At 46.6% G+C, this 27658-nt stretch overlaps 1 protein-coding gene across 1 annotated transcript; it reads right to left on the reverse strand.

The window, feature by feature from the left end:
- Positions 1-338: 338 nt before the first annotated feature.
- Positions 339-25841, reverse strand: dgkzb (diacylglycerol kinase, zeta b). Its single transcript, XM_041938303.1, has 33 exons — positions 24781-25841; positions 23773-23878; positions 23259-23354; positions 22982-23059; positions 22849-22905; positions 22687-22755; positions 22526-22597; positions 21316-21432; positions 19993-20067; positions 17801-17902; positions 17640-17722; positions 17038-17098; positions 16604-16717; positions 16065-16205; positions 15875-15953; positions 14764-14819; positions 14575-14637; positions 14311-14384; positions 14121-14232; positions 12492-12691; positions 11888-11988; positions 11614-11705; positions 11142-11211; positions 11025-11065; positions 9951-10144; positions 9373-9462; positions 8086-8154; positions 7967-8001; positions 7477-7520; positions 7229-7349; positions 3188-3224; positions 3005-3104; positions 339-1389 (listed from the first exon to the last, which is right to left on the reverse strand). Exons 1-33 carry the CDS (start codon positions 25791-25793, stop codon positions 1273-1275), a joined length of 3879 nt encoding a protein of 1292 aa, XP_041794237.1. The 5' UTR covers positions 25794-25841; the 3' UTR covers positions 339-1272.
- Positions 25842-27658: the final 1817 nt, after the last annotated feature.

The following is a 27658-nucleotide window of genomic DNA, read 5'->3' on the forward strand; positions in this document are numbered from 1 at the left end:
TAAATAAAAGTAGAGATAAACAGACTTTTGTTGCAGCTCTGAAGTTAAGAACAGTCTCGAGTTCTGCGAAACATTCAGTTCATCACTGCCCGAAACAAAGAAAGAAAGAAAAAGAAAAAGTCAAGAAATTGTCCAAATAATAATAAAAAACACTCAAACCCCCAAAATGACCAATTTCGCATCATGTAAGAAAGAAAATCATCTAATCTAAACAGTTAAGAAGCTGGACTCATGTGATAGTTCTGCTTCAGTGGTTCATTGAGAAATAGTTGCTGATTAACTGTCTGTCAATCAATCGCTTTCTTCTTGGGAAAAACGTCACAGTCCTCACGGAGAGCTGCAGCTGACATGCTTTATTGCAGGTCACTCAGAAATGATAAAACCAAAGCAAACAGTTATCACTCCAGCATCGTACAGTTTAACGTCATCCTGGCTGTCAGGGAATTAGCATTAATACAGACTCGACCGCTTCGGCAGAATCTGGCTTCAGCTTCAAATGTCCAACACTGACGAGTTACACAGCAGATACACATCACAACGAAAGCGTCCTGCTCGCAGCCTTTACAGTTATGTAACAGACAGAAGGTTACAAAAAAATCTGAAATATCTAAAACTCGGACCGAAGCGGCCGACGACTCGCTTCACTGTGTTTGATCACAAGCAAAATGTGTTTTATCTCTACAGAGAAATCATAAATATCTAAATTCATCTGTGTCTACGTTAAATATCCAAAGTTTGAACGAACACTTGCTTCTGTCGAGTAAACGAACACATCAAAAAGTCACCACAAGCTCGGACGAAGACACGTTTTCGCAGCCGTTTTATCTGATATGGCGAAAAGCGTTCAGCTGCAGACGGATGAATACGCTCACTGTTCGGTCAAAGCGGCTGTTGTTTCTCTTTCTGTACGCACGTCTTCATCGTTCGACACACAGCTCAGAGCGCCGACGTTCACTTCATAAAAGCCACATTCAAAACGCAGTTTGGAGGAGATCTGAAGGTCTGTGTGAGACCAGTTTGAATCCACTTTAGTGTCCAGAGGTTTTTATGTTCTTTAGTTTGGACCCCGCCGGAGGACGGAGGCGTTTTCAGCCGTCGACGAACCAAAAGCATCCGTGACGAAGCAACAAATTCAGGATGATCCAGGCTCATGTGTGTCTGCGGTCTGCGGACTCTTCTCCTTTGACCCTGGCTGTAGATGGACGGGGAGGAAGGAGGAAACAAATGTGAGACCTACAGACGGACAGACGCTTCGGACAGACAGGGTGGACTTCAGACCGCCGTCTCCTGGTCTTCTCTCTGGATCATCTGGTAATGTTGCCGGTTCTCCAGGTACTCGGCCAGTTCCTGGTCGCTGGCCTTCTCAGCGCGCTGTTTGGGGGTCTCACCCTGAAAGACAGACATGACCCAGTCCCAGTCAAGGTTTCTTTAGTCCTGCAGAGTCTGATCACATATGTGATGAGTGATGATGAAATGTGCATCTGACACTCTGAATAACAGCTGCGGATCTGATCTTAATGGATCCAAACCCTGCAGGTCCTGATTCAAAACCATGAAGTTAATCAGCTTCAATTATTGATCTCTTATAATTGAAAGGTTCAGTGACTGAGATCATCTGTAGAGTCTCACTCTAACTCTGGTTTCACGGTGGTGTTACAGAGCGGAGCACAAACACACACACAAACAGGTGAGATCAATTTACTGAGTGAATGAGCATCAATTAGATATATATATATATATAAACAGGTGAGAGACGCTGAGAAGCTTTGATCATGAGACAGAACTGCACTCAGTCCGTCTGTGTAATGTGGGAGAGGACAGTCAGGACAGATGATCAATAGTTCACACATGATCAATAGACACATGATCAAAAAACAGACGATGTTTGATGATCAGTAGATGAAAGAGAACAACAGCTCAGCTCCTCTGAGTCTTTACTTCACACCAACAGTTTATAGACGATCAATAGAAGATGATCAGTAGAAGATGATCAGTAGATGATGATCAGTAGAAGATCAATAATGACACTGTGAGAAATGAAGGGAACTAACAGCTCTGAGTCTCGGCTTCACACCAACAGTTTACACACTAACAAACACATGAACTCTTTTCATTCGCTGGAGACCAGAGGAGAAAAAACCTCAGATTATGGGCTGCTTCCTGTTACCACGGGCTTCACCATGGCAACGGTGAGCCGCGGCCTTTGTGTGTGTCGGAGCGAGGCCGGGGATCCCGCGGCGCTTCGTTTCTCAATGACACACAACATTAATCACTTTATAGAAGTGGGTCAAATACTGCTGGAGATCCATTTAAAGTGCGGGGGGACAGCCGAGGCTGGTGGCCGCCACTGTGCCTGAGAACGCCGCACGAAGCCGCCTCGTACAGCAGGAAGCTGCCGCCGCTGGGCGCCACACGGGAAAACAAGTGTCATCATCAACGTCGCGATAAGAGTCAGAATGACCAACCCCAGAAAACTTCCAGAGCCGGAAATAAAATCAAGAGTTAAACCGTTTTATTTTTACCTCAGTGATAAAGTCATTTTTAAGCTTAGCGTAGCTTCAGCACAGACACACGTTAGCATCTGTCCTCCGTCTGAAACGCTGTGAGGAAATGTTCACATGTTCACGCTCCCCAGAGGATGAACTGTACTAACTTCAGTCAGCCTCTGCTTTGTGTTTACTGCTAATTAGCTAATGCTAGCATGCTAACATGCTAAACTAGGATGGTGAACAAGGTAAACACCTGTTAGCCTGACATCAGAGTCGGAGGCCGTGTGGTCAGATGAGACTTCTGGAGCTCTGTGTGCAGTCACTGATGCTAAGCTAACATTAGCTGCCGGGTGATCAGTGAATCCCTCCAAAGTATTGGCTGCTCGTTGAATGTCTCCTTTTCTCAGTGGTGGACTGGAACTAAATACATTTGACAGCCGATTCTGCTCACTGAGACTTCACCTGAGCCGCCCGCTGTGTGACGCCGTGTGTGCTACAGGTGAGTGCTGGTTTACCTGCAGGTCAGTCTTCATGAGCGATGCCCCGGCCTCCACCAGGTAGTGGCAGATGCTCCTCTGACAGGAGGAGGCGGCTTTATGGAGCGCCGTCTCGCCTCTGAAACACGCGACACAGAAACATGGATGCGGGCCTGCAGGCTGACGAAGGTTTGAATGAATGAGGTGAAAAACAGGACTCACGTCTCTCTCTCTGTGATGTCCAGGTGAGACGTCGGCACTGGACGCAACAAGACAGAAACACAGCGTTCATCAATAAACTGTGACGTGATAACCTGTAAAATCACGCCTGTAACATGTAACTATTACACACGTCAACGCAAAGCTAAACTTTTGTTAATTTAAACACAAGATACTTGTGCTCAAAAAGAGGATTCATTCTCAGTGAAGAACCTTGGAGCTCTAATCTGCCTCTATACCTGCCAAAGAGCAGTGATTCCTAACACGTCTCTGGGGGTCATCAGGTGGAAACCTCCCTTCAACAGTGTTTCGCCTACTTAGTCCCACTACACCTCCAGGAGGTTAGGCAGTGAACTCCGGCGTCCCAGAGTCACCCCCCCTAGTGCCAGTTCACACTGCTCCTACACAATCCAAACAGCACCGCCACGTTCAACTGACCCAGAGATGCTCCAGGTAGTGGCCAGTACCGATGCTACCATTTAACTATTGCTAATGCTACTGCTAACCGCTAGGAAGAACAGAAGAAGACAATACAGTTCCGATGCTACCATTTAGCTAATGTTATGTGCTAACCGCTACCTGCTAAGAGGAACAGAAGAAGACAATAACGCTAGATTCACCTATACTGTTAATGTTAATTGCTAGCTACCAATACTAACTGCTAAGATACTATCATACTCTCACCGCTTTAGCTATTGTTAGCTGCTACAATGCTACCACAGGCCTAGATGCCACATGTAACTGCCGATTGCCACACTACCATCATCTACCCCTGCCTCTCACCAACTGCACCAAGAAAAAGCGGGGTGGGAATACAAACCCTGGTTCGGGTAGGGGATAGAAAATAAAGAGGTAGAGTCAAAAGATGAAAGTAGGGATTGGATACAGACCCTTGTTCGGGTAGGGGGTGGAAAATTTAGAAGGTGCTGAAGGTGGAGGCCTAAACCACAGACTAGATTTAACAGCCTCTTCTAACATTTCCTTCAAGAAGCAGCAAACCCTACCATTTCCTTCAAAAAGCAAACAGAGCAGGAAAACAAACCCTAACATTTCCTTCAAGAAGCAGACAAAACAGGAAAACAACCAAAAAGATCAAAAAACAAGCCAACTCTGTGTCTTACCACGCAAACTCACCTGAACAGGCCGCATGGTCCCAAAGAGAGACTCTAGCTGGCCACACCCCCACCTTATCTAAACTTCCTGGTTCTCTTCCTATTGGCAGAGCGAGAAGATGGGGCGGGGAAAGCAGAGCAGAGGAGAGGTGTCTTGTTCAGACTTTAACCTCTTCTCTTGCCGGGTTAGGCATGCATGTCCTCTGCCTGCCCCCCCACTGTCCCTATTTCACCCCCCAACTACTATTATTTCTCCTGATCCATATCCACTGACTAGACCTAGCAGCCTCATCTGACATCTCCCTCACTGTCTTTCTTAAATTTTGCCCATGCACTCCCAGCTCCCTCAACAGTGAAACAGCTGACCCTGCAACAAAACCTCTACACCCCACTTCAACCGGACAGACCCTGGTCTTCCATCCCCTCTGCTCAGATTCTGTCTTTAAATCTGCATACTTAGTCTTCTTCCTTTCATAAGCTGCCTCCACTGAATTTTCCCAAGGGACTGTTAACTCAATAAAATACACAGTCTTTTTACTCATGGACCATAAGACAATGTCTGGCCTCAGATTACTATAAACTATTTCCTGGGGCACAACTAGCTGTCCTCCCAAGTCGACCTGCATTTGCCAATCATCAGCCCCTACCAGGCAGCCACCTCCCTGCTTTCTCCCTGACTTAGCAGCTCTATTTTTCTCCCCCTCTCGAACAAACTGCACATCTAACCTCTCCTTTCTAGAACTTCCAGAATTCACCTGCTTCCTTCTCTCCTCAATGCCTGCGGCTAAGCTTCTCAGCACCTGATTATGCCGCCATGTATACCGGCCTTGTGATAAGCTAATTCTACAACCTGACAAAATGTGCTTTAAACTTGCTGTACCTGAGCAGAGTGGGCGACATTAAACGACATTGTTACTTGTTGTGGGGGGGTTGTATCAGGTCTCACGGGGTCTTCCAGCTTCTCTGCAGCACAGAATGTGTGTTACGCTGCTCCACACTGCTGCACTTACTGTATCTAATGCTGAGTTTTACACGGAAGAGACTGAAAGAATAAATGAATGAATGCATTGTGCTGCTCGTGTCGACTCTTCTGCAAATCTATAAGAAGGAAAGCGAAGCCGCCGACGGAGCCGCGGCGTGCAGAGCGCCGTGAGCGTTCTGTCACACAGCAAACTAATCAATCACACCTCAAGTGATTAATCGGACGTCAGAGCTGTTCTATACGGAGCCTGTATGTTCACCTGCTGCTGGGAAGCTCGACATGCTTCACATACGAGTCCGCTGCTGCCGAACAGAGCTGCATTCACTCGGCTTTAACGACCGCGGACGTGACAAATGCAACCAACCAGCGAAAACTGCCAAACCGGACCAGTCTGACACCAGTAACACGCAGGTGCACTGTGGGAAAGTCTTTGTTCAGTCGACTGCAAACCAGAACCAGACTCAATGGTGTTTTTTGCCCGTTTTACTCTATTAACGACGAACTGTGTCAGCAGTTCAATGACTGCTTTCAGTGCATCCTGTCAGATGAATGCCTTCACTTTGCTGCAGAGCTCAAACTTTAACTGTTTCTCATTCATATTTTAATCACAGTGCTGAGAAGTTTTCATATTTTATTATTTTGATTTATTGTGGCTTTTTAAAAAAAGACATTTTCACTTTGCTTCATTTAACTTTAAAAAAGTCACATTTAATCTATTTTGATTTATGAACACCTTGAAAATCATTTAGGATGTCAGCTGATGACTGAAACGCAGTAGCTAAATGACTGAGAAACTGAACTGTGTGTTTGATTTGTCTCCAGAACAGAGTTGAAGTGTGTGTATGCAGCTGGACTCTGCAGCATCAAACCAGGGGTCTCATCACACTGTGAGCTGCTGCTGGCGCCCCCCGGTGGCCACAGCGAGAAAACATCATGGCCGACATCAACAGTCTGAGTCTGACCTGAACACGAACACACGGACTTCACCAGACTTCACAGGCATTTTCTCCCATTTTCCTACAAACTAAATGTTTGTTATCAGAAGCTTCTCAGGAAGGAATCAGATAGAAAGTAAAACAGTGAGTTTTCTTTGTTTCAGGGATTTTCTGGAACAGAAAAACAAACCTGATCAGAGAAAACTCTCTTAAAACAGGTGAAATAATGTCAATGTCAAACTGGTTGGTTAAAGAGCCACAAGACACAAACTCACACAGCTCTGAAGGTTACTTTATTCTCTGCCTTTGTTAAATAAAGTTTGGGCATTTCATTCCTTTCTTACTCTGCCCCGTAGCTTCCCTCTTTTATTCTAGTATCTGACATAGAAACCCTGTTTATAATCACCTTTTCACATTGTTCTGTGCTTCTTTAGAACATGTTGAGTCAGCATCAGCCTCTGGGGCTGAAACAGGCCTCCAGTGGCCACTACAGTATTTCACCTATTGATCACATCTTTAAAGGTTTGTCTGCAGACGTTTCTCTTTTCATCCTGAGCCGTCAGGTAACAAAAGAAAAATCTGTTTCTCCTCCCAATTCGATCAAATTAAAGAGCCAAAAAAAAAAAAAAACACTCAAATGTGTCTGAACTGTGTAAAATGAAGAAAGTTTCAGCAGTTTGGCCACAAACACTGAGCAAAGTACAGTGTGTGTGTGTGTGTGTGTGTGTCTGTGTGTGTGTTTGTTTGTTTGTGCGCCTGTGCATGTATGTGTGTGCATTCATGTGCGTGCATGTGTGTGCGTGTGTGTTCGTGCATTTGCGTGTGTGTCTCTGTGTGTGTGTTTGTGTGCACGCCTGTGTGTGTCTGTGTATGTGTATGTGTGCATGCCTGTGTGTGTGCATGCCTGTGTGTGTGCGCATTCGTGTGTGTGTGTGTGTGCGTGTGTGTGTCTGTATGTGAGTGTGTGTGTGTATGTGTGTCTGTGTATGTGTGAGTGCGTGTGTGCAGCTCTCACCGTTGTCGATGAGGTACTTGAGGACCTCTTTGCTGCCGGCCTCCACAGCGTGATGCAGCAGCGTGCAGCCGGCGGCGTCCTGCAGCAGGATGTCTGCCCCCTGCTGGTGGAGCTCCATCAGCTGCACATCAACACAGAAAGAAAAAGTGCTTCAAAACTTCAGTCCAGCAGCCACCAACAAAACATCCAGTAAAGAACAAGAAGATTGAGAGAAAACGAGTCTTCAGGTTCTGAAGATTCAGACTCACTCTGTTCAGGTCTTCAGTCTTGATGCAGTCGATCAACTCTGCATCTGAAAAACAGGAAATTAAATTCAGCCAGATCAAAACCAGATGATTTGATCCCCTCTGTGAAACCCTCTGACCCCTGAACACGAGGGCACGTTACTGTAGGCTGGATGTGTCTGTTTAGAGGCATGAAGGAGTTAAACTGTCCTGTCTGTCAATTTTCAAACATTATAGTGTGTGCACGACCCCAAAGATTCATCTTGTGGCCCTGGCAGGGGCCCCTACCCAGAGGTTGGGAACCTCGGAGCATCACACTGTAAATTCATTTCTTTATTTTAGGGATTGTGAGAAATTTAAACTACCAAGCAGCTGTTGACACGCCTTCGTCCAGCACACCCTGCTGAGTTTGTTGTGGGTGTAAAGTTTGACGTGGTTTTAAGAGCTGAGCTGAACCCTCGATGAAGACCACGAGCAGAATTAATGACATGCTGTAAAAATCATTCAGGTTTACCTTTGTCAGGGTCGTGTGAGGTAGCACTGGAAGGACTGTCAGAGAGAACAAAGCAGAACAAACCGTCAGACACGAGCAGGAAGCAGGAAAACCTCAGCAGATGCGGCGACGCATCGTACCTAATGATGGGCCTGAAATCAGCCAGGGTGGTGTTGGACCGGTGGACATTGAGAATCTTTGCCCCTCTTCTTCGGACCGCGTACGAGAGACAGCGAGGACAAGATGGACAGGTGACAGGTTGAGTGGCGGCGTCAGCAGCACGGTACCACAGATACTGAAGTACCATGAAGTACTTCAGAGCTCACACACAACCACACGTATATATGTACACACAGTATATATCAATACATGTGCACATGCATTCATATATATGTACACATGATGAGACTCATAACGATGACAACACAAAGTCTTGACAATTTTGAGGTACTTGTACTTCCAAATTATGCTGCTTTGTGTATCTACTCGGATCATGTGCTTTTTACTCCATTACATTTACAGCTTTAGTTACTTTACAGATGAAGATTTTAAAGAAAAAGCACATGTGAGGCTTCTAAAATGTGGCAAATTACTACAAATTAAACTCACCAACAGTAAATTAAAGAGTAAAAAATAGCTTCACCTCCACAACAGTAAATATATTAATGCATCAGTTATATATAATATAGTACAATACATGACACTGCACTCACAGGTACTGTTACTTCAGTTGTAACAGAGTACGTTTACAGTGTGGTATTAGTACTTTGACTGAAGTAAAGGATCTGAATACTTCCTCCACCACCACAAATGATCCAGTTCTGATAAAAGCTTTGCCTCCTCATCACTCAGCTTCGTTAACCGAAGGTGGGGGAGGAGAACCAGGCAGAATGGATCCACTGTGACGGAGATAAGTGGAGGAGAAGTCCGACATCCACAAAATCAAGAGCCGCGAGTGTTTTAAGGATTTAATTAAAGATGCAAAAGAAGCAAGCCTGTTACTGCGTGAGCAAACGATAAAAACCTATTGATCAAACGTCTTTCAGCTTAGAGACCCAGAGAGGATCAGCCACAGTCCAGCCGGATCAGGATCTACAGGATCTACAGTAACTGTCTTCAGATCACCTTGTTGTGCTCGTTGGATCTCTGTATCAAACAACGTGCAGCTTTTTCCTTTTTAAAACACACATTTTGCGTACGTCTACATGTTTTTTACATTTATAATTCTCGACTTTTGCAGTATTTGTTTTTTCACTTACTATACTGATTGTTATGCACCAAATACCAAAGCTGAGTCCTCACATGTGAAACTCTTATTGATCCTATTGATTCTGAATGAGTGTAAATCAATACAATGTCCTACGTGACTGTGTGTGTGGGGGTGTGTGTGTGTGTGTGTGTGTGTGTGTGAGTGTGTGTGATGCTACCTGCAGAGAGCAGTCTTAGAGGAGCTCTGGGACAAAGCATCAGCCACTGAACTGTCACTGGAAATCCTCTTCCTCTGAAAGTCTCTCACCCTAACACACACACACACACACACACACACACACACACACACACACACACACACACACACACACACACACACACACACACACACACACACACACAGAGCGTATCATGCTGCTGTTCTGACTCTTTCAGTAAACCTGCAGAGGTGGTCCCATCAGGTGACCCAGAAACCTGAACCCACTCAGGGCCCAAACGCTGAGATGAGCATCTCCATGGAAACAGGCTTCAATCGGCTGCAGGAGCTCATTTTATGTGTGACGGCTGTTGCTGATACCACCTCGTCTCATCACAGCTGCTTCGTTACATCCGTTCAGCCTCTGAGCTGCTGCGGGACCTGCTTTACCCAGCAGGGGGCGCTCAGTCCACATGGAGTCCACTGAACCAATGATACTGTGGTCCAATCACACGCTGCCGACTGTGCTCACTGGACATAACGTATAATAAGACTGTTTCAGAGATTTCAGAGGAGTAAAGGTCCCGTCCTGCCTCTCACCTCGCTGTGGTTGAGGACGACGGGGACGACGGGGAGCAGGGGAAGGCGAACTGTCTCTGCTGGTCCTGGTGCTCCTCAGAGTCCACCAGGTCAGGCATGCCGGGGGAGGTCCCCACCGTCTCCTTGACGACCAGCTCCGGGTCCAGGATGTACAGCTCCTCCTGAGAGATCTCCGTCACGTAGTTCAGGTGCTCCTGGAAGAGAAAGAGGACACCCGGAGCACCCGGTCCAGGTTTTGGGTTTGTCTACAGGACACGTTGTCTCCACAGTCACTTATTGTGACGCAGGTCCTTCGTTTATCCCGTGCAACACGACGTTCTTTTTTTCAATATTTCTCAATACGTTCCATTGACAGTCTTTTGTTTAAAATGTACATGTATATAATTAACTTATTATCTGGAATTTTTTATTTTCGATTGCCTTTTATTGATGCTGCCCGTTACAGCAAATTTCCCCAGCTGGGGATTAATAAAGTTCATCTTATCTTATGAATTCACTATTCTTATCAATAATCAATCAGCAGAAGGAAATGAATGACGATTCTGAATAAACTGAATTAGAATAACAAAGATTTTTAATTGTCATTATTATTGAGAGTGGTGTTATTGTCACTATCACTTGTTATTATTACCAATATTATTATCATTTATATTCCTCAGTCTAATGGATGAATTGAGCCTTTTATTCATTTATTCATTAGCTTCCTTCCAGTTTTTCATTTTTCATTGGATGCAGATTAAAAAGGTTCATTTCTCTGAAGTCTACGATCATTTTTGTGATTTTGATGTCAATGAATCTGAAACAGGATTCAGCACAAAGTGACTGAAGGCTCGTTCACACAGACTTCACATGTTAATAAATGCTTTTAAACTTTCTTCACTGGAAGAATAAAATCACCAAAACTAGAATTAAAACTGTCACTAAAGCTTGCAGCTTGTGCTGCTGATCACAGTCCAGGTTAATGTTTACATCTGTGTCGTTCTCCAGTGATCAGCTGAAAATACAGTTTTAACCATTACTGGTTCTGTTAAAGAATCGGTGCACTCAGGTTAGAGTCCAGTCCTCCCGACACACCTGAGCTCGGTCGATCCTGTAGAAACGATCTGCGGTCGTACCTGAAAGACAAAGATCAGGGGTCACGTGCTCCGTGCGACTCTGCGGCGAGAAAGCTGCGTGTCGGTTTGGACTTACAGTCGAGGAAACACCACTTCATGGACAACTTCTGTGAGGACAGACACTCTTCCTTCATCTCATCGCAGTCCTGAAAGAGCAGAAGGACACGCGAGGCCTGATGAAGCTGGTCCTCTGGAGGACTGAAGCTGACTGCGACCTTTGACCTTTAGAATGTCGTCACATTAACGTCACGACTTCAGCAGCTTAAATACGACTCACACTTGAACACAAACATCCAGTTAGTGTCCTGACTCATTTATTTCTACTTTCCCCAACATGATACTGAACATTAATAATAATAATAATAATCAACAGTCACTGTTTGAACCTTAATGAGGCAACGTTCACATCAAAAACAATCAATCAAATCAAAAACTATTTTCACCTCAGACAGACCCTGACACACATCCCTGCTGCTGTATTTACATATGAGGTATTATACTGCAGTATTTTTACTGCTGGTACTTCTTCCACCTCTGCTCCGCTGTACCTGGTCCAGGTTGTCGTGCAGACTCTCGATGAGCAGGCGGCAGGTCTCCAGGTCGCTGTCTCCGGGGACGGTGATCACGCCCAGAGGTGTCGCTGCAGACATGGACGACACGGCGAGGTCAGAGTGACGACGCTAAAGAACTGAACTCTTGATGTGATGTCATCGTGTCAGCTGATACAACATATCGGGTGTGTGTGTGTGTGTGACAGATTAATGATGTTATTGTTTGATTGAGGTTATTGATGCAGACTCAGTTAACCCTTCAGTGACTCACAGGCCTCCTTCAGCTGGTCCTTGTCGTAGTGCAGAGCCTCGTACGCCGCCATGCTGATCCGGTTCACTCTGATCTGCAGCTTCTCAGGGACGGGCTGCTGACTGCACACACACACACACAGATTATGACTTTTTACTCCACTATATTTGTCTGACAGCTTTAGTTACTCTTCAGATTCCTTCCTTTCCAGTGAAAAGCTCGTATCTCCAGATGAGTTGAATGTTTGTGATAAACTGAAGGATGAAGTTTTCCTTCATGTCTTGAGAAACTTCTCGCCCTTCTTCAGCTAAATAAACTGTTTAAAAAGCCTCTTGGATCAGCTGAAAATGCATCGTCACAAAGCTGAAAACAGGCTGTTTTTCTGAGATACGAGGTTCTCACAGGACAGCACTTTACTGCTACAGCAACACTTCACTTTAAGTACTTTAAGTTCAATCCGCTGATAATACTTAGATACTTTTATTTATATAGAGTTTTTGAATGCATGCTTTTACTTGTAGTGGAGTATTTTGTATTAGTACTTTTACTGCGGTGAAGGATCTGAATGCTTCCTCCACCTTTGCAGGTCAGTGTGTTAGTACTGTGAAGACGGGTGTAGTCTTACTCGTTGAGGTGGGGCATGGAGATCCTCCTCTTGGCCTTCTGAACCATGTTGGCCTGGTTCCTCAGGTTGATGTGGATGATGGACGGTGCCAGTTTGCAGGGCTCTCCATCCACCTGCATGGGGATGGACTTGTAGGTGGTGAGGGTCACTTCTTTACACTGATGGAGCCGCTCGCCGTGACCGCCCACCTGCAGCGTGGCCTGCACACAAACAAGCACAGGTGAACCACAGGTAGAGCTGCTGCTGCTGCTGCTGCTGCTGACACATCCGGCCTCAGTGTGTGCTGTGTTTTGTGTCTCTGTTGTCTGATAGCTAAATGTTTGTCTTACACACGATTAAGAGATGAAATGTGATTAATGAGTGCAGATTAAAGGCGTCTCACAGCATCACAGCTGTTCTCAGTCATGTGACTGATTGAAGGCGAGTTGTGGGATTGATGTGAGCTCACATGAAGAAGGATGAAGTTGTAACTCGTCCTGCAGTAAAACTAACAGGCTGAACAAGATATCATTATTGTCTTATCTGGTTGCACAACACAGTAGCTAAATATTATCTACTGCACATAAAACCAAAGAGTCATCATCTATCAGGTCAACAGGCTCCATAATTTAACACGCTGAAACAGGCCAGTCTGCATGATGAGTACTTTTACTTTGGATACTTTGAGTACTTTAACCCATCAGCTCTGTGAGCTTCACCACACAGACAGTAATTTATTCTGTGCTGTAACTGAATATTGACATATAATCTGCAATATTCTGAAAATCATTCTCAATAACTATATTTCACATGTAACAAATCTTCTGATCGACATGTTCTAAAATAATTCATTATATCTAATTCAAGTTCATTTAAATAGTCAATATTTACATGTTATTGGTATTTTTTATTGTACTTATTTATTAGGTTTAGTAAACATTATGCATATTATATATTATATATTGTATATAACATGTTTTGAAATGGTCATGGGTACATTATTTCAGTGCTTTAACAAGGTCGTTGCCTACTGAAGGTGGATGACCTGCTCGGCCGCCCCCCTTTCATATGTCATATGTCTCCAGTTTCAATCTGTGTTCAACTGTTTCTCTGCAGGTGACAATAAAACTTACCTGGAAACACTGTGAGCTCAGGGTGGGTACAGGTTTTAATGTGGGGTGGTGGTCTGGTGTGGTCTACTGTGGTCTGATGTGGTCTGATGTGGTCTGATATGGTCTGATATGGTCTGATATGGTCTGCTGTGTTCTGATATGGTCTGATATGATCTGCTGTGGTCTGATATGGTCTGATATGGTCTGATGTGGTCTGATATGGTCTGATATGGTCTGCTGTGATCAGCTGTGGTCAGCTATGGTCTAATATGGTCTGCTGTGGTCTGCTGTGGTCTGATATGGTCTGATATGGTCTGATATAGTCCGATGTGGTCTGATATGGTCCGATATGGTCAGCTGTGGTCTGATGTGGTCTGATGTGGTCTGATATAGTCCGATGTGGTCCGATATGGTCCGATATGGTCAGCTGTGGTCTGATGTGGTCTGTTGTGGTCAACTGTGGTCTGCTGTGGTCTGCTGTGGTCTGATGTGGTCTGATGTGGTCTGATATAGTGATCAAGTACAGCTGAGAGCTCACCAGAGACGTCATGGTGAAGCCGATGACCTCGATGCAGCCGTCGTCATGGCGCTGTGGTTCAAAGTCCTGATGCTCACTGGGGTGACCCCACGGCACGGTGCCGGCGCAGTACCTGCAGCACACGCGGACACGTTACCTCAGCAGGTGGACTTTAGAGGAGCTGTCGTGTTTACCTGCCGGCTCAGCGTACCTGGGGATGTTGAGGAAGAGCAGACACAGCAGCTTCATCTCCTGGACTTTGGCTGTCAGGTCTGTGCCGTCACACTGAGGAGGAAACACAGGCTCAAACACGCTCTGATGAAGGGACATCCTCTCCTCTCTCTCTTCTACAACAGTGGGTTCACCCCTCGCTCGCCCAGCACCTTCAGTCTAAGCCCACTTACTACTCGGTCTCACCTTGAGTCTACATTAAGCTGAGACCTCCAGGGCCCACTACTAAAGACCTTCTACTCACCACCACTTTGATGTGCTTGGCGAGGTCTTTGGAACTCCCGCTCAGGAAATCTGAAAAGGCTGTCTGAAACACACACACATGCACACGCACACACACACATTATGATCATATTATTGTGTAAAAGCAGTGAACAGATGAGGAGGAGGAGGAGGAGGAGGAGGAGGAGGAGGCCAGTGAGAGCACACTCACCCCTGCATAGAACATCTTGTTCCTGAAGCGGCTGTTGAACTTCTCTGGATTCGCCTCTGAGAGAACAAACAGCAGAAACAATCAACCTTCTCAAATAACCCACAAACTTCTCATCATGTGACCAAAACAAAGGAGGGGTGGAGATACTGTGGTTCAGGTAAACACTCCATCCATCACTGGGCTTCTCGGATTCATCCTCTGAGAGTTTGATTAGGTTACATTAATTTTTATTGATCCCTGCAGGCTAATCTGGACAGGAAGTAGATAAGAACAAGACAAATCCAGCAGGAGCCCTGAAGATACATGAAGTCATTACAACAGAACATCGACTGATTAACTCATGTCTTTGTTGGAACATTGAGAAATCAGGTGATGTTCTGCAGGTGCAGGACAGAACGTTCAGGACGGAACGTGCATGCCTGTCTGTTTCCTTTGTTCTGACCCTTTACTGCTCTGCAACAAGCCAGTGATCTAACATGTTAAATGAAGGCCAGATATGCTCGTTTCTGCCTCATCAGATCCATCTTCTCACCAGGCAGCGGCAATGTGAGAGACTTTCACCTGATTCAAGCTTTTCTGTCTTTCTTTAGCTTAATAAGTGATTTTATCACTAATCCTGAGTAACTTTACGCTCAAGATTAGAATTTCCTGAATTCTGCAGCTGTTTAATCGACACAGACGAGTAAAAAAACGAAAAAGTCAGACTTTCTTTGTGTCCAGACAAATGTGCCTGTTTTCATTCTGGTTTCACGACTTTTAAAACAAATGTGAGTCTTTGACACACTCTGACAAATATTTTTACCTGTTTTAAAAGTCTGAAATCTCCCTGTTCTGTCTGTTTTCCTTATTTAAAGCAAAATTTAACGTTTTTTCTGTCTTGTTTAAGGGACTTTGGGAAGAAACTGATACACAGCTGCAGAATACATGAAATTCTTCTATGAAATCAGCACATTTCACAACGTCTGATCCGGCTGTGACAGGGACACCGGACGTGTCAAGCAGGATCGCGTCCATCAGTTAGTCGCAGTGGATCCTCTTCATGGGTGTCCTGCTGTCGAATCTGTCGGGTCTGTCACACACATGTGACATGTCGGCACGTGAGCGGACTCACCTCTGGATTCGTGGAAGCCCAGCGTGACGTGAGCATCGAAGCCCAGACTGAAGTAGTTGTTGAAGACGTCGATAGGAAGCTGAGAAACAGCAGAAACCATCAGATCAGAATAACGCCGACGGTCTGAGGAGCCTCGTGCAGGTTTCTCCTCTTACTGAATTTCGTCATCGGGTGAGTGACGCCGACTCACCTTGTCTGTCTGTTGCTCGTCCCGGTCCTCCGCTCGGGCCTCGGGGTTCGCCTCCACGTTCAGGTTCCATCGGTCCAGCTGGACGATGTTTCCGTCCTCGACGTGCGACAGGATCTTTGTTATAGGCTCATCTGTGTAACCCTGAGAGGAGGATGTACAGAAGTCCAGTCAGCTTAGAGAGGAAACACGCTGCTGTTTTATTCTGGTTCTGCGCTTTCTGAGAGGTTCCCTCGAGCGGCAGGACGACACTGAAAACCGCTCTGCTGCATCTGTAACACGGTGTTTTTTAGTCCGCTACGTTTCTCTGACAGCTGGAGTTATGATTACTTTGCAGATTAAAATATTAATAATTAAATATTTAAAGCAGCTTCTGAGGCATCAGTAATAACAAAATATTACATTTGATACTCGCACATTCTGCTGATACTACTTCACTGAAGTAAACTTCTGAATACTGCAGTACTGCCGCTTTTACTTCAGTAAAAGTTCTTCCTCCACTGCCTCAGGACCACAGTGATCACAGCTCCAGTAGAACTCACCCCTCCCCAGTTCAGAGTCCGGGCCAGGTCGTTGCCGGTCCCCAGAGGAAGGATGGCCACGGGGGGCTGAGGGCGGAGCTTCAGCTGGTCCAACACCGACAGGATCCAGCCCACCTGAACACACACAGACAGTGAAGCACATCAAATCTTCACTGTCACATTTTGATGGTTGGGACAGAAGTTTTCTTCCAATATCTGAGAATTATTATTATTATTATTACTTATACTATATATATTATACTTTAAACTTTAGAGACACTGTCAAACATGTCCGACCACTGAATCAGATCACATGATCAAACTCTTCTGTACGGCAGAAACACTGGTGATTTTCTGCAGCTGTCTTGTATTTGAACCAGCGTTTAGCATCGTTAGCGGTTGTGTGTCCTGTGTGTGTCATATGTACAGTAAGTGCTGAATAATACTGGACTCACTGTCCCGTCTCCCCCACACGCCAGGATCCTCAGGTTGGGCACTTTGGCGTAAAGCTCCAACCTGCAGGAGACACGAAGGACGGAGACATTTAAACAGATTCAGACACTCTGCAACAGAGCTGCAGCACTGAAGAGAAGAGAGGAAAGAACTGGACCGCATGTGGAGACCAGAGACGTCTGTGGAATTCTGCAAGAGCCAGGGGGGCTTAGTGGACCAGGATCAGGGTCCTGACTGATCAACAGACTTCCCTCTGCCTGTCTGATATCATTCATGACACAGATTAACAAGAAATAAGATCAAGAAGAGAAAAACGCTGCTTAATTAGCTTCTTTTCTTTAGTCAATCAGACGAACAGATGCTGAATCAGGAAGCATCACATTGGGAGTAAAACTCTGATGGTTCTGTTGTGTGTTTGTCTGCTTCAGTATTAAACTGCAGTGATGCTGTGACAGTTTCAGCTGCAGCGTCCAGACACTGGCAGACTTCTAACACAGAGGTTCTGTCGATCTGATGCCGCCTCACTCCTCCAAACAGAAATACAGATCAGAACGATCAGTAAGAGAAGTGGGATGAACTCCTGGGTCAGTGTGGATGGTCTTACCCCTCTCTGGGCCCCCCCTTCGTCAGGTCAAACACCTGCCGAGGGTTCAGGTACCACATGAAAGACTGGATGATCTTGGCTCCCTGAAAGGTCAAAAATGTACATATATATTATATAATACATTACCTGACACATATTATCATAATATATTAGAATAATACCTGGTTGCCCCCACTCTTTGGGTTCACAAACACCAGCAGAGGCTTCATGAGCTGAGAGGGGAGCGGCTTCACCAGGAAAGGCTTCCAGCGGCCATCTTGGAGCTGAGAGACAACGCAGAGGAGGACAACACATTTACAAGCGGTGATGATGCAGTCTGCCTCACACCCTTATGACACTAAGATAAGATAAAACCTTCATCCTGAGTAAAATTACCGTGTAGCAGTTCAAAGTAGTACAAATACAAACAAAAAAATGTATTAGTTCAAAGTCGCCTTTAGGACAGGACAGGGCAGGACAGGACAGAGCAGGACAGAGCAGGACAGGACAGGACAGGACAGAGCAGGACAGAGCAGGGCAGGGCAGGGCAGGGCAAGGCAGGGCAGGACAGGGCAGGGCAGGACAGGACAGGGCAGGACAGGACAGGACAGGACAGAGCAGGACAGAGCAGGGCAGGGCAGGGCAGGGCAGGGCAGGGCAGGGCAGGACAGAGCAGGGCAGGGTAGAGCAGGGCAGGGCAGAGCAGGGCAGGGCAGGACAGGACAGGACAGGACAGGACAGGACAGGACAGGACAGAGCAGAGCAGGGCAGAGCAGGGCAGGGCAGGACAGGACAGGACAGGACAGGACAGGACAGAGCAGGACAGAGCAGGGCAGGGCAGGGCAGGGCAGGGCAAGGCAGAGCAGGACAGGGCAGGACAGAGCAGGGCAGGGCAGGGCAGGGCAGGGCAGGACAGGGCACGGCAGGACAGGACAGGACAGGGCAGGACAGGACAGAGCAGAGCAGGGCAGGGCAGGGCAGGGCAGGACAGAGCAGGGCAGGGCAGGGCAGGGCAGGACAGGACAGGACAGGACAGGACAGGGCAGGGCAGGGCAGGGCAGGGCATCACAGGACATACAGAGGATGAAAATGCTCTCATATACAAGTAATAAAACAAAACAACAAGGGTTTAAAAATTCTAGGATTAATATGACAAAATACTAATGAAATATTTAGAAGTTATTCTGTGGTTAGGGGACAAGAACAAGACACAGATCAAAAACAAAAACTGTAATAAATACAGTGCAAATAGAGATGAAACGCTGTGAATCCACAAGATGAGTAATCAGCTGCAGCGTTCTGTACAAAGCAAAGGTGTGTGTGTGTGTGTGTGTGTGTGTGTGTGTGTGTGTGTTTGTATAGGAAAATTCTTCTGGCTGGTGCTGATGGACATTAAAGGGTGAGACGGTTCAGTTCAATCCAGACTGTTTGGAGGGGACTGACAGTCTGATATACGAAGCCGTCCCACAGTGCGGTGGATCCGGCTCCGGGACACCTGGATCTTCTCCCAGGTGTCAGCAGACTGAAGACGCGGTGTGGGGGATGGGTGGGCTCACTCACAGTGCTGGTGGCTTTGCGGGTTTCGGACGGGTGATGTAAATGTCCAGGACGGAGGGTCCAGAGACCTTTTCAGCCTCGGTCATTGTGCCCTGCAAGGTCCTGCAGGAGGAACAGCAGGTCAGGATGCTCTCAATGATGCCCTGGGAGAAGGAGCACATGATGGATGCCGGGACCTCTCTTCAGCCTCCAGAGGAAGGAAACACGCTGCCGGGCTGTTTGTCGAGCAGGGTTGCTCTGATTCACACACCTGGTGCTGCTCATCATTGTCGCAGCAGTACCACTGATGGCCAGCAGGGGGTGTTGTGTGTGCGTGTGGGCTGTCTGGATGTGAATCATCATCTTTGCTTTTCCTACATTTAGTGAAGGACTGTTATCTTTGTAGCATGTGGCAGGTTGGTTCACCTTATTCATGTGGTTCCATTTGACATTGGCATAAATGCACATTATCAATAAGCTGCAAAACAAACATACACAATGTCTGAAATATAAACAGGTTAACAGTGTGTGACATGCATACAAACCTGTTCACAGTGAGGTGTGAACACCACATAGTAGGGCCAAACAGTAATGATCACTAAAGCAAGCAGGTCAACAATGAGGTGCAAATCTAAAATATATACAGTGTCAAGATATGAACATCATCAACATGACGGCAATGTTGGAAATTCAGGTTGTTGACTTAAAAAAAGGAAAAATACTTCAAAACATACAGAAACACAGCTGAAGGCCACATCTGCAGGCAAGCCTTTACCTGCACTTTGATTTGGATTTGTAAGATGATAAAACAACCTGCTTTGCATCGTCACTTCCTCACCTCTGCTCCCTTCTTGCTCGACTTGTTGCATTTCAGCGATGTCCTCTTCTTCTTTTTACTGGACTTTAAAGATGTCTGAAGACACAAAGACACAAAGACATCAGTGGCAGTGTGTGTGTGTGTGTGTGTGTGTGTGAGGACCCAACCCCTGACATTAGAGGGGACCAGTCTTCTCTGTGGGGACCAAAAAGCCAACCCGCCCATTAAATTTGGTTGAAACTAGTGCAAAAAGAGATGTTTGAAGCCTGTTTGAGCTCATGCAGCATCACTGATAGCTGTGGGTTTGGAACAACGCCCAAAGTGATGTCACAGTGTCCTGAAATACACCTGTCCATCACTGCAGCAAGGTGAGAAGGTAAACCACCGGAGGTCACCAAAACAACATTTTGCAGGGGTGTTGAGTATATGTTGAGAAATTCTCCTCTTCATAAGCTGAACAAACCATATGAAAACTCATCAGATCATATGGAAAATACGGTCGAGCTGAAAACAGGTATATTTATCTTCGTCCACCTTTGTCCTCGTGAGGGCATTTTTGCATTGTGAGAACTTTTTGGTCTTAATGTCACTGTTAGGGAAGAGTTGAGGTACAGACACGCTGCATCCGTTGAGGGACGTCAAGTCGACAGATCATATTTATTTTCTATAAAGAGGAGGAGGATTTGGCGATGCATGATGGACACAGCGCGGCCAGTTGATAGATCCGTCGCCTTATCTGCATTTGCAACGTAATGCGAATGAGTCTGACCAGCGTGATGCAGCAGGCTCGCCAAAACCAGCTCAAACTGCTGAACTAGGCCGTATTAATTATTCTGAATCATGATTCTGTTACTGCTTTTCTCATCTAAAATGTTTTCAGAAACATATTCGAGTGTACTGTTTAGCTGCGATAAGAGAACTTCTCTGACCCAACAGATGATTTGAAAACTAAGCACCGCCCAACTCGCACCACGTCATCCTCCAGCCAGACCTTCAGACGGTCCAGTGTGCTCAGATGCATCCTCACCTCATTCTGTGTGTCTGTGTAAAGTTAGGCTAAGGCTTGTAGCGATGGTTAAAGCTAGGCTAAGGCTTGTAGCGATGGTTAAAGCTAAGCTAAGGCTTGTAGCGTTGGTAAAATTTAGGTTAAGGCTTGTAGCATTGGTAAAAGTTAGGCTAAGGCTTGTAGTGATGGTTAAAGTTAGGCTAAGGCTTGTAGTGATGGTTACAGTTAGGCTAAGGCTTGTAGCGATGGTTACAGTTAGGCTAAGGCTTGCAGCGATGGTTACAGTTAGGCTAAGGCTTGTAGCGATGGTTAAAGTTAGGCTGTGTGTGTGTGTGTACCTGTGTTCTGCGGACCCTGATGATCCAGGTAGGAGGGATGATGACAGCAGCATGAGCTCCCAGAGAGCAGCACTCCTCTATCTGCTGCAGCATGAAGCACGTCACCTTGTTGTGATACTGAAACAGACAGGAAGTGACTTCGCTGTGATACTGAAACAGACAGGAAGTGACCTCGCTGTGATACTGAAACAGACAGGAAGTGACCTCGCTGCGATACTGAAACAGACAGGAAGTGACCTCGCTGCGATACTGAAACAGACAGGAAGTGACCTCGCTGTGATACTGAAACAGACAGGAAGTGACTTCACTGCGATACTGAAACAGACAGGAAGTGACCTCGCTGCGATACTGAAACAGACAGGAAGTGACCTCGCTGCGATACTGAAACAGACAGGAAGTGACCTCGCTGCGATACTGAAACAGACAGGAAGTGACTTCACTGTGATACTGAAACAGACAGGAAGTGACCTCGCTGTGATACTGAAACAGACAGGAAGTGACCTCGCTGTGATACTGAAACAGACAGGAAGTGACTTCACTGTGATACTTAAACAGACAGGAAGTGACCTCGCTGTGGTACTGAAACAGACAGGAAGTGACCTCGCTGTGGTACTGAAACAGACAGGAAGTGACCTCGCTGAAACAGACGTACATACATTGTACATATAATTTACAAACAAAAAAAAACAGATTCAATATTTTGTTTCTTTGAGCCAAAGTCGAGTCGTAACCCTCTCAGTAATGTCTGGTTCACGACAATATGTGTGTAACATTTGGCCAGAAGCTCATAGACGTACCAGCACTAAATACTAAGTCAGGTTGTAGCAGTTCTTTAACTAAGGAAAGTAGTATTCTGTTGTTTATGAATGAAACTTTTCAATGTGTTACTTCTTGTTTCAAAACTGAGAAAGTCAAGTTTCTACACAAGTTTAGCACAATTTTTAACAAAGTTTCCAGAAAAAGGTGAAAAGAAAACACGACTGAACGCTTGTTTCCATCCACTCCTGCTGTGTGAATATGATTCATTGGTTGATGGAGATAAACAGCTGGTGGGCTGATTCTCCAACAACACTGTGCTGCATCACTGTGCACGAGGACACACTGGTGTACTTCACAGTGTGTCTGATATCTCTGGTCAGTTTTACGCACGGGGAGCTTGAAACATTCAACTTCTGGACGTCTGAAAAAGCAGTTTACTGTTCTGACTTACCGCCTGTTTGCACCACGAGCAGCTGATGGCAACAATCTCTTTGCTGTGAAATGAAAACTTCTGCTGAAATCCCTGTTGGTGATAAAATAAGACACCCCGTTAGCTCTCAGGCTCTGCAGCCTCTGAGGAAAAACAGCTCTGAGTGTTTGACGGAGGCTCACCTTCCCACACTGTCGACACTTCCCCGTCTGACGTCTCCTGTGGACCCAGTGGTGTCGCACAACGTTGGACTGAAACACAACAGCGAGTGAACAGGACATGATGACGGCAACGATTAGGCAAATCAAAATGACCCAGTTTAGAGAAACTCCAATGATACTGACCTCTCGAACGGCTCGAGATCCCGGTTCCCTAAATGACGGCTTGCACCTGAAATTAATCTGAACACAGAGCGAGGGGGGTGTGAGGAGGGACCACAGAGGGAAGCTGTTAATCCAGAGGTGTTGCAGAGGTTACCTTCTCCAGCTGCTCCATACACATGGTGTGGACTGATATCTTGCATCCAGCACATTTCTTCCTCGCCACAGACTTTTGCTGCGGAAAACGACGAGAGATTTATTGTGCTGTGACACTTTCTGCATCGTCTGTCGACGTGTTTTGTTAAAGTGATTCTAATTTAAATACACTGCAGGAGGGTTAAAGACCAGAGCCAGGACCAGAACCTGGAACCTCAGCTGCATTTCATTAACAGGCAGTACAGTGTTTCTGACCACAGGGAGGCGCTGCGACTCACCAGTGATTTAGCGATGCAGTACTGTTCTCCGACATAGCAGAAGTCTCCAGACCCACCGGTCTCAAACCAGATGTGGTCCCCGAACTGGGCGTTGTCCTGCGACAGATGAGAGCGCAACATTTCTACATGAACGATCCTAAAACACAGAGCTAACATTCAGATATCAGTTTAAAGGCATCTTCACAAATAACGTCTGCTTTAACGGGAACACCGGCCGCGTTGTTCAGCAGTAGTCTCAGTTTGAGTTAACTTTATCACAGTTGCAGTAAACGTTAGGGAACCCTGATGTTTCTAACAGACGCAGTTTGTTAATGACTGATTCTGGTTTCGTTTGTGATTCAGAGTCCAGACTGCTGAGAATCAGGGTTGTGTAAAGTAGCATGGAGAGAAAATACTCAAGTAAAATACAAGTACTTCCAGTTTGTACACATTACAGTACTTGAGTACACGTAGTCAGATTCTTCCGCTGCCGAGCAGCAGGTGAGTTTGCTACCGAAGGATGAATGCGACTCACGGTCCAGTCGACGGTGCTGTTGGGCTCCTGCAGCTGCTCCATCTGTCCGGACGTCGACACGTTGGGCGCCGCCACGTGCTGCAGGCCCGACTTTGCAATGGCTTTCCTGAAACAGCAAGAGGACAAAAGACATTTAAAGAAAACAGACTTCAGATCAGCTTTATGTGTTCTTAAATGCGCAGCCACTAGTTTTTGTCATGCTAATGTTTTCCCGTGCAGTCGTGCCTGTAAATGATGAAGAGTTTGTTCATCCCACACAGCTGCTGCGGCGTCCAGGCTATTCTTAACTTAGCTACGACAACAGCAGCATCTTTCAGCCCACATGGCTTCTTCCACAAGGCGATTAACACGATTTCACCGTGAACACGAAAGCTGTCGTTCATTTTTCTGTCTTCTCTGGTTTAAAGCTCACATTGTTTTGCTGACTCATGGACACCTGCCAGCCAATCAGAAGCAGGTATTGTCTGTTGTGGTGATTAACATGATCTGCTCCTCATCTCACCTTATTTGCATTTAAAAACCTTGTTTGTGACCTTTCAGGAGAGCCGTCCACCTCTCACCTGCTCAGGCATCCAGAGGCCATGAAACACACAAACACACGTCTATTCATTAAGCTTAGCAACAGAGCCGCTCTCCGCCATCACTCGGTGAGTCATGTCATTGTTAGCACAAGCTGCTAATGAGCGTCATCTCCATGGAGGACGTTCGCGTCTGCAGCAGAATCTACCACTTATTTCCGCCTATGCTGAGCCCTTTTCACGCTGCAGGATGTTGTCGCATGTTCATCTGTTGCCTTTAGCTAATCACTGCTTTAGTACGTTCACCAATAGCGGAGGAAGTGTCAGTGTTACGCCGTCACAGGTTTGTATCCTAGCAAAGTCTGCTGCACATGAAAGAACGTCATATGTGATGTAACAAGGCAGAAGCATATCACCTCACTATTACTCTCATATTACTCCTTCAACAAACAAGCTGGCCTGATAGCACGACCACGGTGGAGGTACATACAGCAGAAAGTTACTCCAGCCCTCCAGGCGGGAGTCGTAGCTGTGGGGCCCCAGCGGTCTGAGGGCCTCGGGGCCCCTGTAGAAGGCTGGGGGGTTGAGGTAGTAGACTGAGCTCTTGCGGCTGGGCAGCGGGGGGCCTCTTCCTGGCCAGGGGCTCCCAGCCTTGGAGATGGTGGAGATCCTTCTCCTCTTCCTCTGGCTGGAGGCACGGTGGCGGCTGTAGGGAGCAGAGTCTCCTGTAAAAACCTGAGAGGAGTTCCTGCGGAGGCAGCGAGGGGCCCTGATCAGGGGCCGTGATGTTGGCGGAGGTTGGGGAGTTTTTCTCATCCCCTCCAGGGCGGAGGAGGAGGAGGAGGGTGTGGGAGAGGGGGAGAAGTGCAGATCAGGAGACCAGGAGGTGTTGTTGTCCTCCTCACCCAGCTGCTCCACCTCAGACAGCTGACTGTCCTCTGATTGGCTGTCGTTGGCAGTGGAGTAATCGCTGCCGTCGTCTCCGTCTGAGTGGAGGCTGCTGGATCGTGAAAATATTCTCCTGCTGTTGGCCCCGCCCCTCACCTCCACCTGCTGTTCTCCGGCTGGCGGCCCCGCTCCCATGCCGTCTTCCTCGTCCTCCTCAGCCATCTGGATCAGACTGGCCAGCAGCATGGACGGCCCCAGCAGGTGGGTGTCGATGGTGCGCAGCTTCCCCGTCTTCTTCCTGCACACGGCGAACCTCGGGTTGAGGTTGGGGGTGGTGGTGCTGGAGCGCCTGCGGGTGTGTCCCGCCCACCTGTTGTGCCTGGCTGTCTTTGCGAGACGCCCCCCTCCTGCACAAGGCAGACCCCCCTGCAGATGCACGCTGGAGCGCCGCCGCTCTGTCAGGGTGGAGGAAGGCAGCCCCACGCTGGACCTCCGGCGGGCCTTGCTGGTCGGGACGGCCACGCTGGGCCTCCGCTGGCGGCAGGATTTGGCCTCGACATCCGCCTGCAGAGCAGCTTCCTTCCTCTTAAAGTGACGGCGGAAAAAAGTGTCCATGCTGGACGGCGAGAGGGGACAGACTCCTGAAGTGCACCTCCTCTCGGGCTGTTGGACGCAAAAAGTAATGAGCCCAAAGTGCAGAGCTGTTCAAACTAGAAGCTGATGCTGAGCCAAAGGTCTACTATATAGCATCGCTACGGTTCATTCATCAAAAACAAAACTAGATTTTCAGGTTTATAGAGAGCCGAAGTGAAACTGTGCTTCCAGGTTCTGTTCCAGATGTAAGAAAACATCACTGAAAATCATATCTGTGACAATTCTAATACCTAAACTTCACTGTTTCTGTAAAGATGATCATTTTATAAAAGTATAAAGTTAATAAGACGACTGAATGCTGCAGAAAGTTTTAAACAGTTAAGAAGCTGAAAAAAATCACTTTAGAAGTGAGCGTTGGTGAGTGTCGTGGTAATAGATGAACCGATGATTAGGATTCATTTTTTTCTGGAGAGAGATGAAAGGAATGCAGAAGAGTCTAACCAGGAAGTGACATCATGACCTCGACTCTCTATAGAACTACTGGACCATCACACTCTCTACTCGTCACTGCTGTTATGAAAGCTTGAGGTCATGTTGACCATCAATACGAGCGTTTCTGCCAGCTGCGATGTCTCCCCCTTAAACAATCAGTGCAGCTATTTATCTGGACGCATATGACTAAACTTATTCATGAATCACTAGAAACGTGCATCCTGATAAAACAGCCAATCTAGGCTTCACTTCCATGGATGTGTCTATGAGGAGGCAGCCATGTTGGACTGTGTGATCACTCCCACACCTTTCCTTTACTCTCGAATTCAAGACAGGCAGCAGTCGCTCTTTCAGCCCCTGCAGATCCCACTGCAGCTGCTCAGGAGACCAGGTTCAAAGACCAGCATGTGGGCACCTGGAACATTTTCATAGAGGAGCCGTTCACATGAATACAACGAAAACCTTTCTCCATCACTGCTCGGTCAAATTAAAAAGGCTGATCGTCTCACTTTGTCTCTGTGAGTCCTTTGAGTTTAACGGTCGGTTGGAGGTGTGAGGGTCTGCCGGGTCTGCCTGTGAGACAGCATCTGGTCTGCTTCCTCATCCAAACCGGACACAGTTCTGGGTTTCTCTCTGACTGTGACAATATTCTCTGTCCATGTGCGACGTACTGCTAGTAGATACTCAAAGCTAATGTGTGGTGCTAGCTTGGCCAGCTAACAGTCAGTAATGAACAAAATTAAGCAAAACTATAGCTTCCACTCTCGGATCGGTTCTCATGTTGGGTTCAGGTTTTAAACTTGGCAGTACCAGACATGAATCCCTGAAGACCAGACCTGGGGCTCAGTGGATTTGAATGGGACAGGTCAAGTCTTCAGGGATTCAAATCTCAGACCCGTCAGGTCCAGGTCAAGTTTCAAGTCCTTAATTTGTCAAACAAGTCTGACCTGAGTCCACGTCTCAGGTCTAAGGGGCTGTGTGAAAGTTCTGAGAGGGGAGGGGGGGTCAGAAAATGGGGAGGGTTATTTACTTTTTCCTGTTATTGAGGGGTCTTGTGACTTCTTTGGGAGGGCAGAGGAGGGTCTTTTAACCTTCATCCTGGATTAGTATTTGAGTTCTGCCGTCTCTTGTGAAAGTTTATGACAGAAAACAGCTTCAGTTTGCAGCACAGTCAGCAGTTTGATCCTGGTTCACGCTTTTTGTGGCTGTAATGAGCTTCTTCGTTCAAAATAAGGGACTGGCTGCTTTTTACCAGCTTGTCATGTTTACAAATCTATATAAACAGAAATATATTGCTTTGTTATGATGGTGTGAACATTAATAACACCGGGGATGCTGCTGCTTTTACATAAAATCCTCCTTTTAAAAGTCAACAGACTGGATTAATATTAAAG

Source organism: Chelmon rostratus, chromosome 6, assembly GCF_017976325.1.
Source record: "Chelmon rostratus isolate fCheRos1 chromosome 6, fCheRos1.pri, whole genome shotgun sequence".
NCBI lineage: Eukaryota > Metazoa > Chordata > Actinopteri > Chaetodontiformes > Chaetodontidae > Chelmon > Chelmon rostratus.

What these genes read in the sequence shown, in the direction of transcription:
- dgkzb (XM_041938303.1), bottom strand. Translation starts at nt 25,793, where the DNA reads ATGGACACTTTTTTCCGCCGTCACTTTAAGAGGAAGGAAGCTGCTCTG. An exon ending in CGTGTGGGGGAGACGGGACA is followed by an intron (nt 16,718 to 17,037) that starts GTGAGTCCAGTA and finishes GTGTGTGTTCAG; the next exon opens with GTGGGCTGGATCCTGTCGGT. An exon ending in TCATGAAGACTGACCTGCAG is followed by an intron (nt 1,390 to 3,004) that starts GTAAACCAGCAC and finishes TCTGTCTTTCAG; the next exon opens with GGTGAGACCCCCAAACAGCG.